This window comes from Cucurbita moschata, unplaced genomic scaffold (assembly GCF_002738365.1).
Source record: "Cucurbita moschata cultivar Rifu unplaced genomic scaffold, Cmos_1.0 Cmo_Scf00050, whole genome shotgun sequence".
Classification (NCBI taxonomy): domain Eukaryota; kingdom Viridiplantae; phylum Streptophyta; class Magnoliopsida; order Cucurbitales; family Cucurbitaceae; genus Cucurbita; species Cucurbita moschata.
Window position 1 is genome coordinate 811459 of NW_019268566.1, and position 14708 is coordinate 826166.

The following is a 14708-nucleotide window of genomic DNA, read 5'->3' on the forward strand; positions in this document are numbered from 1 at the left end:
CCCCCCCCCCCCCCATGGCCATGAGAACCTGCACAAAGAAGCCATCATCAAGAGGCCACCATCGCTATGTAGGCGTTCGCCAGAGGCCCTCCGGCAGATGGGTCTCTGAGATCAAGGACTCCCTGCACAAGGTCAGGCTATGGCTTGGGACTTTCGACACCGCCGAGGACGCAGCTCGAGCTTACGACGATGCCGCACGAGCTCTCCGTGGCTCCAATGCTCGCACCAACTTCGCCTACTTCCCTCCAACCTCTTCTGAGTCAAGTATACGAAAATAACAAAATTTTTTTTGAACTTCGATCTTATATAATGGAAAACTATAAATGAAAATATATTAATTTAGTGGATGCAGGCGATGCTAGCCAGCCCATGGAGCCACCCTTTTCTTTCGAGGAGGGTTGCATGGAAGAAGACGACGGTCTCCTCGGGGCCCTAAGGGCGAAGCTGTTCGACGGCAAGGGGCGGCGGGTGCTGCAGGCTGTGGCTCAAACATCTTGCAGCTTTGAAGACGTATATTGTAGTTTAAATGGTATTGGTTGTGGAGGAACCAATAATTTAGAAGAACAAGAATAATGGGTTGGGTCAAATTTTTATTTTTAATTCGAATTTAATATATGTCATTTTAAAAGTCGATGGTTCAGTTCATAACGTTGTCATTGGATGCTTGTCTCTAGAATAGTTGAACTAAAAAAAAAAAAGATGTGTACAAATATTTTGACTAGTCGTTAGAACTGCTAGGATTCCAACCAACTACGCTCCATCCGAGTCTCGGGTCGCCTTCTTCCTTTTTCCTTTTTCGGCTAGTCATTAGTTTTGAATCTCATTAACATATTTGGTCCATATTTTAACTAACATTAGGAGTGGTGGGTGTCACTTAAAAGTGAAACAATTAATAGAGATAGAGAGATAGGCCCACTCCAAATTTTAAAATCTATATCTGATCTTGCATGTTGAATTAGCAATGCACATGTCCAAATTTTACTTGGAAAAAGAAAGTGGCATGGGGATGGGTGTTAGGCAAAGGGCAAAGGGCAAAGGGTGTGGGGTATGGGTCCTTAGCTAGGACGCCGCATGCTCCTATTCCGAGCATGGGTTTGAACTCGAATGATCAAATTTAAGTAACGGAGAGATACATGAATGAATCAAAGTGATCCTAAGGAAAATTACTACATATTAGAGCACTGATATTGGTCTGTGAGGATAGTCTTCACTCTTAAAAAGTAACGAGTACTTCTTCAATATCACAGCTTTTGATGAACAACAGAAACTCTCTCATTTTTTAGAATACTCTCGTCTTCTCCTCATTTTTTCGTAGCATTACTCATTTTACATTTTGACCCACATTTACAAATCTTCAAAATTGTTCGGTTTTCTTGTTATCACAGTTTCTTTCACTCCGTTCATCTGTATGATTATTTTGTCTAACAAAACGATTGTATTTATATTTATTCTTAGAAGTATGGTTTTAAAATCAAAATCAAAATCAAATGATAGACGTTCATAATTTATTTTTTTGAATCACCTAAAAGGCTTCCTACAATAGCGATATTCACTTCAATACTCGTAATCTTTCACAAATAAGCTGGACCATTTGATAAAGTTTTCAAAGGATAGAAAAAAGAACCCATTGCCTCATTTTAACGGTGAGAAACTTCCAAGAACATGGACCATTTGACAAAATTTCCCATGTTACAAACAGCTTTTCCCAATATAGTCAATTTTATAATTAAACTGTTCAAAACCTTGTAGATTCTTTCCTCTCCAAACTCTTTTTGAATCAATTCTTAAGTATAAAAAACATATTTTTATTTCTAACGCTCAATTATACTTTTCTTCTCGTGCCTTTTATCATGTTTGTGTCAATTTTGTTCGTGTATTTTAAGGAACAAAAGTTGTCCATGAATTTGTATTGTCGTCATCATATACTCAAATTTCCAATTCAAAAATTTATCTCACTCACTTGTCGTGGGATCCCTTATTTGATGTTATTTTGTAAGTAAAAACAAAAATACCTTAGAAGGTTGATAATGTAATCGGGAACATGTTCCTGTTAAGCTAACAGGGATTCAAATATCGATGGTTAATTGATTAAACTATAAATTTAGTTTACGAGCGGTTTGTACAATTTTCTCTAATATTTTTAATGAACATTTTACTCTATAGTTTATTATATTTACATTTATGGTTGTAATATTTACATTTTACTCTAAAACATAGTTCTCAAACACAAAAGGGAAAAGCTGTCGTTTGAATACAATTTTCTGAACCAAACCTTTATTTTGACATTTATGAACCCATTTTGATAACAACTTTGATTTTTTTTTTCAGTTAAATAAATTAATTATATTTTGATAGAAATTAGCCAATTTAAACTACTTAGATTGTTTATTAAATATATTTTTTTATATTATTTAATTAATATTGATATAAATTAAATATAAATTACATTTATAATTAATAATGCTCAACAATTAATTAAAATTAATTCAGTATTCAATGAAATAATGTAAATAAGAATGTTGGTTAAACATACAAATGAGTTAATTTTAACCATTTAATTGAAATTATTAATTGATTATTAATTAATCAATCAATTTCATAAACTAAACATAAACATAATTATTTCTTATGACATCAAACAACTTCTTAATTATTATAATAAAATTGTGTATATTTATTTTTATTTTTAATGCATAATAAATCCATAAATATTAAACTAATTGAATTATAGTTACATTGACGAAATGTGTCAATTTGAACGCATCTCGACCAATTAAAGTATAATAGTCGTATTTAAATTTAATATAAAAGTCGTAGTCTGCAAAGCTCTTTGGGGACCAATGTATTTGTAAGCGTGTATTCGAGACATGTTCGAAAATTTGAAAATGGAAAAAGAAAAGAATAGGTTGATAACGACGTTAAATTTCTTGGTGAAGAAAGTGTCGTGTGTTCCTTTTAAATAATTTTTTTTTAAATAATTTCCGTATAATAAATGCTTGACAATTATTAATAATAATTAATTATTTATAATTAAATAATATTATAAAATTGTTAATGGTAATTATGCAGAATCAGACAAAACTATTATTTATTTATATAAATACAGTTATTTGATTCATAAGCGTAATTTATTTTGTAATTCGATACAACAATAGTTAGTATTTAAAACGTGGCTAGTGGCTTTTTTTTTTCATTTTTTTTAAAAAGAAAATAAGAATAATAATAATAATAATAAGTCAAAAAGTCAAATATTGCATTGCAAATGCCAGCAGTGATCGGCCACCACCATGATACTTCCGTCCACACACAATCAAAACCCTTTTTTTTTTTTAAATAAAAAACACTTCAAAATCATAACGTGAAAATGGGTAGAAGTATAGGATTTAGTTTTTTTTTTTTTTTTTTTATAATTAAAAAAACCCCATTTCTCTATTAAAAAATTTATATAAAAAAAAAATTATATTATTAGATGAGAAAAAAGCATGCAGAGTGAGAAAGAGAAGTGGGACAAGTGCAACTCTTTCTCAAATCTCAAAGCCAAAAATAATTAGAAAAAAGAACAGAAATGAGAGTGTGTACCACCAAGGATGTTGACAAGGACACCCTCACATGAGACCTCTAATCACCATAAACATCGCCTCCCTAAAACATACCCTACAATTTTTCTCTCTCTACCCTTATTAGGGACCATTACCCCCAAACCCCATTGGCCTAACTTGATTAAAGAGGGCGAAAATGAGTTCCCTAGATACCTATCCTATTCTCTCGAACTTAGTTGGGTTGTTGTTCTAGTTCGTTCATAACTGTTCAAACCCATCACAAACTGATCTTATTCTTGAATTTGTAGGGAGATTTACACACCATTATAAAGAATGGTTCATTCTCCTTCTCAATCGTTATGGGATCTCATAATACATCCACTCTCGGGGTCAACATCCTCGTTGGCACTCTTTCCTCTCTCCAATCGACGTGAGATCTCAAGTTCATTTTCTTTCGTTTAAGTCGGTGGTGAAATGATTTCTTGTTCATCTGCTTTATTTTTTTTTTTTTTGGAGTCTTTTGTTAGTCAAATTACATTAATCCACATCCATCTTCTTCCTCTCTCTCTCTCTTTTTGTGGGTGTTTTTTTGGTTTTTCTTTGAACCCTAAACATACCCATCACTCTCTAGATCTTCAAAACCAAGAATTTCGAATTGGGTTTTGTTAAAGGATGAATTTTGGACTCAATAGACACCAAAATCACCATTTAGAACCCAGAAATAGGCTCGATTTGACGATGTTGGAGCCACCGGAGCCTGAGGAGGAAGCTGCTAGTTCTACGGCGGTGGGGTCGGACGGTGGCGATGGAGGAGTTGAGAAGGAACACATGTTCAACAAAGTGGTGACGCCGAGTGATGTTGGGAAATTGAACCGGCTAGTGATTCCAAAGCAACACGCTGAGAGATTTTTCCCCTTAGATTCATCAACAAACGACAAGGGTTTGCTCTTAAATTTCGAAGATCGCAACGGCAAATCATGGCGGTTCCGTTACTCCTACTGGAACAGTAGCCAAAGCTACGTTATGACCAAAGGCTGGAGTCGCTTCGTCAAAGAGAAGCGCCTCGACGCCGGTGATACCGTTTCCTTCCAACGTGGGGTTGGTGAAATTGGAAGAGATCGTCTTTACATTGACTGCCGCCGTGGCCGCCGCCATGAACTTCCCTTTCACCACCACTCTCCCACCACAGTCAGCATCCAACCAAGCATCGTCATCCCAGCAAGCGCCACCGCTTGGGGGCCATTCGTGTGGCAGCCACTCAGCGCCACAACACCTCAATACCTCCCCCATCTGCAAGATCCCACATCGAATAGAGAGTGTTGTCCGTATCCATACGGGAGTGTTGAAACATCTGGAATGATGTTTTTGAGGACAGAGGGAAGAAGGGTAGCCCCAAGATTAGGGGATGAGAGGGAGGTGGAGGTGGAGCCGAGTGGCGGCAACGGCGGCGGTGGTAATTCAATGACGGTGGTTGAAGATACTCCAGCAAAGAGATCAAGACTGAGGCTGTTTGGTGTAAACATGGAGATGGAGGATCCAATTTCATTAACTTCTGATGAATGCGAATTATTATTGTTTTCTTCAAATTCAAACCCCAAATTGGCTTCCTCTTCGTCAAATTAGGAGTTTTTAAGGTTTTTCGTTTTGTTTTGTGTATAATAAATTAGGAAATGAATGCAAATTAGTAAGAACATTATGATAATTTCTCATTCTTTTGAAGCTTTTGTGTTTGTTTCAAATGATATCAACCCTTGCTAGACACTGCTGAGAACCCCAAAAACAAAAGCCTTTTCTCTTCATTACTTTGTTGTTCTTCTCACTGCTCCCATCCACATGCCCTGCACTTTGTTGTTCTTCGTGCTTATTTTGCATGAAATGCCATGATTTTGGAGTTATTCAATGCAATTTGAAGTTGAAGTTGGGAATTGATTTGGTATTATTATGTTTGTAGTTGGGATTAGTGCTTCAGCTTTATGTTCATTATGGTGGAAATTTATTGCCTTACCCTAAATTAAATGTGTTTCTTCTTCTTCATTTCTAGCTACTAAGTAAATGCCTTTCAAACAAAAAGAGTTACTTCTTTTTCGGTTCTTATCTTCTTCGACGTTCCATTTCTTTCTGATTTTCTCTTATCAAAGTTTAGAAATCACATCGAAAATAGTTCCTTTACAGAAATACTTATGATTAAATTACATTTTTAGTCCCTTGATTTTAAGTATCATATTAGTCTGATTCATCTATATTTTAGCATTGTTGACCTCACCGTTGATTTTAAAACCCGTCTCTTAGACAGAGTTTTACATACACTTGTAGTAAATGTTTCATTACTCCCTATCATGCCATCTCATATTTAAATTTTTAGTAAATAAAAAAAATCTATAAATATAGAAATCAAATGGAAATTAATGTTAGAATTACACTTATTAAGAAATATAATTTTTATATATACTTGTTTTAAATAGCCTTAGGAACCCATTTATTTTTATACAAATTTAGTTTTTAATTTTATAAATTTATAAATGACTATATATCTTATAAATCAATCATTATTTTTTTAAAAAAATTTATAAATATAGTGACCAAATAAAGAAAATTTTAGAAGTATCATATGTTAAACATGTTATGATGTGAATTATAATATTCGATCTAATCTATACATCTTTACATAATCGAATTCGATTCCTCATTTAACTTTGCGGCAAGAACATTCAATCCTGGCGTTTAAATTTGTTCTGTTTCTCTAAGAAATTGTACTTTTCATTCATAATTATTAAAAAAAAAAAAAAGAGAGTAATATTGGATGTCGTTTTCCTTAATTTCTCATGATTTGAAATAAAAAACAAAACAGGAATATATTCACCTCGACATTACCACTTGTCACAGTTGTACACTCACTCTCAACACCGAGTGAGTCAAGCCAATTTATATTCGCATCATTTACGTCCAGACAACGTATACTCAAGCTTTAGTCTTATTATGAAAATAAGGTTTTAGAAAACGGGAGCAAAGAAGGTATATGACTATAAGCAAAAGTCAACCCAACGACTTAAATAACATACAAATTCTCGGCACGAAAGAGGGCAAAATCAACAACCCATTTTGTGATTGATACTTGGACAAATTATGATTGTCCCAAACACCATATCTCTGTCAGCTTTGAGGGCAAAATCATTGCTTTTGCCAACTCTTATTTTGAAAGACAGTGAAGAAACGCACAACAAAACCCACACAGTTTCTTTCAAAAAAAAGTTTGGACATACCTACCGTACATATGGATTAAGTTGGAGAAATCTTTTAGACCCTACTCGAAATTTTGGGTTGGATTAGTGACTTAAACACCAAGAATAGAAGAGTCCATAAACTAACTCTAGTCGACCTCTATTTTTAGGTTGGATTGTAACTCTATATTTTCCAGTTGGTCTGGTTGACTCCAAAAAATGTCAACTTGCTGGAGTTTTTCAAAAATTTATCCCGAACTCAAATGAAAAAAAAATAATAATGACCCTAATTAAATTGGGTAGTAATTTTATGAATACCCTAATTATACCAAATTCTAGTGTAGATATTTAAAGAGGGGATAAAATTAAAACGTTTAGAATATTATTTTTAAGCAATAATTGAAACTGGCTTTTGTACAGTCCTTTTAAAGTATGGTACGGACCATTATTAATTGAATGGAATAAAGAAAATACAGAGGAATCAAATTAAAAACTTAAATTTAAATTTGGAAAAGAAATTAAATTCTATGTTTTGTAATTGTTCTACCTGCCCACAACTGTTTTTTAGTTTAGCCATCGTTAATGTCTGAGATAATTGTCAGCTTTAGTCCATTAGATATCGTTATTAGTCTCATAGTTTTAAAACGCATCTATTAGGGAGAGTTTTTTTGTGTTTTCCACATGAAGGAATGTTTCATTCACCTCTCCGACCGATGTGGGATTTCACAATTCATCCACTCCCTTGGGAGCTAGCGTTCTCGCTGACACACCGCCCAGTGTCTGACTCTGATACCATTTATAACATCCCAAATCTACTACTAGCAGACATATTATCTACTTTGGTCTGTTACGTATTCCCAAATCTCAGTTTATTTTTATACCTCTCTTTTACTAGGAGACATAATTGAGGAACCCTATTCTTCTTCTTCTTGAAATAAGGAATAAAGAAGGATGAAGAGAATTAAATAGCACACAAAGGAAAGAAAGAAAGAAAGATAGCCACAAAGTTGTGAACGTAATTAATGAGAGCACAGAGATGAATAAAAGCAATAACAAACCACTGACATATGGTAACTGGGGGTTCTTCTTTTTTGGAGTAATGTAAGCAGTGATGAAAACGGAAGACAATGCAGAAACCAAAATGGGGCGAAAGCCAAATGGTTTGATGGTACCATGGATGGACCACCACTCACAGGGTATCATTCTGTTTAATCTATGAACTACGGCCGCCTCATCCACAAATCTAGGACACCCAACACAACAACAAACAACACGCCAACCAAAAATGGTGTTGGTCTTAGTTGAAATGAAGTGAGTCTATATTGGCATCTCTGGACAAAAAGAGAGTAAAAGGAGACATTGCATTTAACAATGACACTGCAAAGCGTGGCAGCCGATCCCATATACATTCATTCATTCATTCATACATACACAAAAGCTTGACATGACAGCGACCCATCATCTTCCATCGCCAACCAAACAACAAAACCCTAATTCCACCGAAGATCAAAATTTTTAATTTACTTTATGTATAATGTCTGCGTTTTGTTTAAAGCTGACCCATTTCAAAAAGAGGGGTTATTAATAAATGCCTCACAGGCTCACATTTTGGTGTTCTTCATTTCTAGGGTTTGGACCATTTTTTAATCCTATGCTCTATCTTCTTCGTAACATTAAATCTTCAGCTCTTCACTTTTCGTACTTCTCAATACAAAACTTGCTTTCTTTAAATTTTCTTTTGAACGGGTTTGTCGAGAATTATTGAGAGAGGAGCCCCACATTGGATAATTAAGGAGAGGATCCTGAGTTTCCTTCTTGAAAAACAAAAAACAAAGTCATGAGTACTTAGGCTCAAAGTGAACAATATCATACCATTGTGGAGAGTCGTGGTTTCTAACATGCTATCAGAGACATGCTGTTAACTTAGTCATGTTGTCAATAGAAGGAATTGAGCCTCAATTAAGAGGAGGTTCTATGGTGTATGATGTACTTTGTTTGAGAGAATGCTGTCTCAATTGGTATGAGGTCTATTAGGGAAACCAAAATCAAAGTTTGAGAGCATATCATTTGTGGGGTTGGGTCACGAAAATTGAAGCGAGACCCAAGACCCAATCCCTTCCCTACTCTATTCAAAACGAGTCCCGAGTAAAAATCTCTTAACAAATTCACGTATTAACTAGTGGAAAAAAATTAATTTTAACCTTTTTTTTTCTATTTATTAAAATTAAAAAATATATTAAACACATTCTAAAAGTATTAATTTTTATTTGTTTAAGTAATCTTAATCACTGAGCAAGAAGGCCACCATCCCTTAAGTCACAACCCAGTTGGGTGCCAAAAAGGGTCCAAATGGAGACCCAAAGAAGAGATCAAAGGGACAGCCCTAAACTCAGTGATCCTAACCCTGACAACATAACCAGAAACCACCCCAGTTTTAATCCTATGCAGCCGCTTATACCCAACGCTGCTCTCATCCACAATCTTCTTTCCATCCAAATAAATCTCATGCCGTCTGATCCTCTGACCAAGTCCTATGGCTTCTTGGATCCTTATCACATTGAATCTCAGCGCTTGATTCTGCTGACTTCTGATCTCAATCCAATGCTCACGGGCAGCATCAGCATCAGCTTCCACGGGTGCCCAATAAGTCCATAAGTGGTCACTGTCCAACACATTTTCAGGCCCAAACCCTCCCTCTTTGCCTCCCCTTTGGCTACTGGCTTTGACTGAGCAATTGTGAGCCAAGTTAGTGGTGAAAATTGTGTCAATGGCTGCCTTGAATTGCTTGAGGGTGTCGGCGTCTTCTTGGGCTATTAGACCTGTGGAATTGGGAGGCACATTGACGAGAAGAACACAGTTTCTTCCCACTGAGTTATAGTATATTTTTAGGAGTTCATTTAAGCTTTTTGGGGACTCTGATTTGTGCCAAAACCATCCCTTTCTTATGGATACATCACATTCTGGTGGTACCCAATGTGTCCCTTTTGGGTCACCTTTGTTTAGGTACCTGCCATTCAAAATTTCAAACGGTGAATCTTTCGACTTTTCCTTTGGAGATTTTTCTCAAAGTTTTAAAACGTGCATGTTAGGGAGCGGTTAAATGTTTCTTTTCCGTCTCCAATTGATGTGGGATCTCAGAACCCACCATTTTCCAATCGATCTGTGATCTCACAGCCCATCATTTTAGGGGCCGAGCGTCGGCACACCGTCCAACACTAATGTGGGATTGGCCCAATGCTGATGTGGGATCTCACAATCCACTCCCTTGGGGGCCGAGCATCGGCACACCGCCCAACACTGATGTGGGATTGGCCCAATGCTAACGTGGGATCTCAAAATACACTCCTTGGGGGCAACTGAGGAGAGGTTGAATGTTTCATTCCCCTCTTCAATTGACGTGGCATCTCACAGTCCACCCTTTTAGGAGTCAGCATCCTCATTGGCACACAATCCGATACTAATGTGGAATCTCACAATCCACCCCCGTAGGCGCTCAGCGACCTCACTGACACATTTCTCGGTGTTGATGTGGGATCTCGATCCACTCCAAGAGTTAGCATCCTCGCTGGCACACCACTCCGTGCTGATGTGAGATCTCACAATCCACCTTTTTAAGGGCCAACGTCCTGGCACATTGCCTGGTGCTTACGTGAGATCTCACAATTTATTCTCCTAGGGGCCAACGTCCTCGCAGGCACGCTAGCTGGTGTATGGCTCTGATACCCTTTATAATAGCTCAATCACATATATTGTCCTCTTTGGACTTTTTCGGGCTTTCCCTCAAAGTTTTAAAACGCATCTACAAAGATTTTCACACCCTCGTAAATAATGTTTTGATATCCCACAAAAACACTTACTCGGAAATGCCTTCTGCTCCTATGGCAAGCAAAGTTCGGTTGATCGTCGACCAGCACGGCGTCCCTGCAAACCCTTTCTCGTTTCCAACCCATCGGACATCCGGTCCAGCATCGGAAAATATGTTGATGGAGCTTTGCAACTCCTTCACCATTGCAAACCAGTCCGAGAAGTAATACGACATGTTTGGAGCATTCTGGCCTTTGGCTCCATCAAACCAAATCTCCCTCACATTCCCATATCTAAAATAACATTAAAACACAAGAGGTTAGATAAAGCACAAATTTTTATGATTCTGAGCTAAATTGGGTTAATCTCACTTGTTGAGAAGCTCTTGTAATTGGGCCAAGTAGTACTCATTATAAGGCAAATCATGGCTATATCTCCGATCATGCCGATCCCACGGCGACAAATACAGCCCAACATCGACGCCGTGGGCGGCGGCAGCGGTGACAAACTCCTTAACGACGTCTCCTCTGCCGTCCTTCCAAGGGCTTCGGACGACGGAGTGGGTGGTGTATTTGGAAGGCCAGAGGCAGAAGCCGTCGTGGTGCTTGGCGGTGAGAATCATGAGGGAAATTCCGGCGGCGGCGGCAGTGGCAGCCCATTGGGCGGCGTTGAGAGAAGTGGGGTTGAAGAGGGCGGGGGACTCAGCGCCAGTGCCCCATTCGGAGTCGGTGAAAGTGTTGGGTCCAAAGTGGAGAAACATGATGACTTCTCTCTGTTGCCATTTCAATTGGGAGAAGGAAGGGAGTGGGAGGATTGGCAATGGCGGCGGAGTTGAGACCTCGAGCTTGGGAGAAGAGAAATGGAGGATATGGAGCAATGTGAGGAAGAAGATGGAGGAAAAAAGATGACCCTTTTCCGCCATGGACGGTCTCGTGAAGCTGTTTTGTGTGTGTGTTCTTTAAGCAGAGGAATGTGACAGAAACGGTGAGGAGTGGGAAATTGAGGTAGTGGATAGTGGGGTTGGTCTGTGGGGAAGATTCTTTTGCATATATGAACAATTGTATCACAATCAAAAGTTGTTTCACTGTGAATTCAAGAATCCACAGAAAAAAAAACGACTAATCTAGCATTTCTTAGTCATATTATCCTCATAATCGCTCTCGATATGATCTTGGTTCATTCCTACACTCCTCATTTACTCGAGTGTCACATAAAAAAATTGAAATCTAGAACAAAAAAAAAAAAAATCTCCGATCACTTTAGCTCGTGACGTATTGTCGTCAACCTCACAGCTTTAAAACACGTCTACAATGGACAGGTTTCCACACCCTTAATGATTCGTTCTCCTCCCCAACCAACGTGTGATCTTACAATTTACCCCTTCAACCAACTATGGGATCTCAAAATTCATATTCTTAGAAGTCCACGGTCGTTGCTGACACACAGCCTAGTGTCTAGCTCTAAAATCATTTGTAACCGTTCATGTCTACCACGAGTAAATATTGTCATTTTTTACTAACTTAGTCAACCTCATAATTTTATAACGCGTTTACTGGGGAGAAATTTTCACACTCTTATAAAAAAAAAAAATGTTTCATTTTACTCTCCAACTCCGTCTAACTTCAATCGAGTCGATAAATTTTTACGCAACCTAGTAAAAGGTAAGAATGAAGTGAAAAGGGTTGGGTGAATGTGACAGCCAGTCACGGGGGGTTTGGAATGTGGTTCGCTCGTGAAGGATCCCACAAATTTTCAAATTAAGTCCTTTTAATTTTACTTTTTTTTTTTTTATTTACTAAAAATAACCGCAATGAATGAATGAATGCTTGTTTTGATTCTCTTAATCAATTATTGTAGTGCATTTGATCGGTCATGATTTTAATGACCCCACAACCCATTCATTCCAGGTTTGAATTCCCATAATCAATAATCATATTTAAAATAAAGTTTTTAAATTATAAATTATAAATTATATAACTATATGATCAGTTAATTCAATCGACTCGAATTATTAAAAAATTAATTTAATTTAATGTTTGTGTAAAAGAGGTTAGTGATTTGTAAATGTTTGATATTTAAAGTTTATGACATTTTCTATGAGATCCCACTTCGGTTGAATTGGTGTACGAAACATTTCTTATAAGAGCGTGAAAATCTCTCTCTAATAGACGCGTTTTAAAATTGTGAAACTGACACTGATATGTAACGAGCCAAAACAAATTAGAGATTTTCTTGGAATAGTGGCTTTGAGGAAAACTTTTTCTTTTTTGATAATGAAATGTATTGATATTCATATCATTTATAAACCTGGCCTATCTATACCAATGTGGACCATATTCATAATGTTCATCGTTCATATCTTCATTTCTAATAAGCCTATTACTAAACAATATTGTTATATCACGATCCGTTCACTAAACAACAAATCTCTTTACTATAGTCCCCACTAAAAAGAATATTACTATTTAAAGCCAAATATGCTCGGTTAATTTTAATATCTTATCCTAATTTCCTCTCTTTATGAGCTTTATCACCATCTACAAGAATGGACGATTATAATTACTGAAAACACAGAAGTCACTTCATATACCGTTGGTAAATTCTCAAATAAATGTTGTTTTTTTTTGTATTTTTTATGTTCTTTTAAACTTTAGAAATCAACTTTTAATTTCAAATTAAACTTCTCTATCTGATAAACTTTAAAGTATATTAAAGACAAATTTGATTCCGAATTAAAATTTTATATCAAACATCTTTAAATCGCATCCATATAAAACTTTTTTATTAAAAAAAAAAGATTATTAAATTCTTTGACACAAAGTTCAAATTTTAAATATTAAATGTTTTTTTTCTGGAGTTTGGACAAAAAAAAAAAAAATGACTGAAGCTCACGTTTTTATCATTTTCTTAAAAAAGATTGAACTTTATTATTTTCTTCAAAAAAAAAAAAAAAAATGTGACGAATTGAAAAAATAAATTAAAAAAATTAATAGGTGCATGAACTAAGATCATATAAGTAATAAAATGTAATATTCGAGTAGAATAGTGGTACATAAATTAACTGAGATAATATTCGAGGAATATTAACTTAAAAAAAAAATTAAGAATACTATTTAATTTTATAAAATGTTTAAAAAATATCTTTGAAGTTTTTAAATTTTTGTTAATACTTTTAAACATTAAAAAAATGAAAAATAATATATTTACTTTTACTACAATTTTAAAAAAATACTCATAAACTTTCAAAAATACTATTAAAAATGAATGAACTTTTTAGTTTTATAATAAACTTCAACCAGATTAATGAATTTTTTTTTAAATTCAAAGATATTTTCATGACATCATTAAAATTCAAAAGTTTGAGATATTTTTTAGATTTTTATTGAAATTTAAGAATATGACTATTTATAAAAGAAAATAATATATACAGCTTTTTATAGCTTTTTAAGTAAAAGAAAAAAATTCAGTATATTGTCCATTACAAGTGGAAAAAAAAGACTTGAATTTTTTAATTCAAAAAGTTGGGAGCCAATCATTTTCTTCTTATCCACGTATTTAATATTTAACTACTTAACTACTTTCCACGTATTTTTAAAACTTTGAAAATAACTATTAATGTAAAAGCTTACGTATACCGGAGTGTAATCATATATTATTATTAAATACTAATAAATTGTATTTATGCAAATAATATATATATATATATATATATATATATATATATATACTTTTTTTTATTTTGTTGATAAAAGGGGTATCCGTTATAAAAAAAAATTAAAGCAATCCATATTACCTGAACTATCAAAAAAGAATGTGTCTCGTGTTAGTATAAATAGTTTATTTTGTTTCTTTTGAGTTTTTTATGTATTCATTTTGTCCTTAAGCATCACACGAGGTTAAAATATTGATAAGGTTACACATTTATTTATTAAAAAAAGGAACGTGGATGGATGGAGTCTATCCACGTACCCTTAGTGACTGCTTTTTTTTTATTTTTTTTTACTTAAATTATTTTATTTATTTGTTATAGGATATTACAAAAATGAACTTGAAAATAAAGGAAAGAAGAAAGAAGTAGATAAGGATGGGGGAGCGCCCATGGTTTTTTTTTTTTCTGTCTTTTTTTTTTTTTTTTTTTTTTACTTTA

At 35.0% G+C, this 14708-nt stretch overlaps 3 protein-coding genes and 1 long non-coding RNA gene across 4 annotated transcripts; 2 read left to right on the forward strand and 2 right to left on the reverse strand.

Annotated features, from left to right (window-relative positions):
- The first annotated feature begins 20 nt into the window (after nucleotides 1–20).
- Nucleotides 21–577, forward strand: LOC111435710 (ethylene-responsive transcription factor RAP2-11-like). The gene is made up of 2 exons (XM_023073200.1): nucleotides 21–264; nucleotides 353–577. Exons 1-2 carry the CDS (start codon nucleotides 21–23, stop codon nucleotides 571–573), a joined length of 465 nt encoding a protein of 154 aa, XP_022928968.1. The 3' UTR covers nucleotides 574–577.
- Nucleotides 578–3843: 3266 nt separating this feature from the next.
- Nucleotides 3844–5258, forward strand: LOC111435730 (B3 domain-containing protein Os03g0120900-like). The gene has a single exon (XM_023073231.1). The coding sequence runs from the start codon at nucleotides 4212–4214 to the stop codon at nucleotides 5160–5162; it is 951 nt and encodes a 316-aa protein (XP_022928999.1). The 5' UTR covers nucleotides 3844–4211; the 3' UTR covers nucleotides 5163–5258.
- A 3735-nt stretch (nucleotides 5259–8993) lies between these two features.
- LOC111435799 (alpha-L-fucosidase 1-like) lies at nucleotides 8994–11599 on the reverse strand. Its single transcript, XM_023073354.1, has 3 exons — nucleotides 10933–11599; nucleotides 10615–10854; nucleotides 8994–9764 (listed from the first exon to the last, which is right to left on the reverse strand). The coding sequence occupies exons 1-3, from the start codon at nucleotides 11481–11483 to the stop codon at nucleotides 9074–9076; spliced, it is 1482 nt and encodes a 493-aa protein (XP_022929122.1). The 5' UTR covers nucleotides 11484–11599; the 3' UTR covers nucleotides 8994–9073.
- LOC111435800 lies at nucleotides 9787–10608 on the reverse strand. The gene is made up of 2 exons (XR_002709122.1): nucleotides 10216–10608; nucleotides 9787–10076 (listed from the first exon to the last, which is right to left on the reverse strand). It is a non-coding gene; the product is annotated as an uncharacterized LOC111435800 (long non-coding RNA).
- Nucleotides 11600–14708: the final 3109 nt, after the last annotated feature.

Bases quoted from the DNA above. Each gene is read 5' to 3' on its own strand.
- LOC111435710 (XM_023073200.1), top strand. From the start codon at position 21: ATGAGAACCTGCACAAAGAAGCCATCATCAAGAGGCCACCATCGCTAT. The intron at 265-352 runs GTATACGAAAAT...TAGTGGATGCAG, and splicing joins TCCAACCTCTTCTGAGTCAA to GCGATGCTAGCCAGCCCATG.
- LOC111435730 (XM_023073231.1), top strand. From the start codon at position 4,212: ATGAATTTTGGACTCAATAGACACCAAAATCACCATTTAGAACCCAGA.
- LOC111435799 (XM_023073354.1), bottom strand. From the start codon at position 11,483: ATGGCGGAAAAGGGTCATCTTTTTTCCTCCATCTTCTTCCTCACATTG. The intron at 10,855-10,932 runs GTGAGATTAACC...ATGTTATTTTAG, and splicing joins TTACAAGAGCTTCTCAACAA to ATATGGGAATGTGAGGGAGA. The intron at 9,765-10,614 runs GTAAGTGTTTTT...TTTGAATGGCAG, and splicing joins GGAGCAGAAGGCATTTCCGA to GTACCTAAACAAAGGTGACC.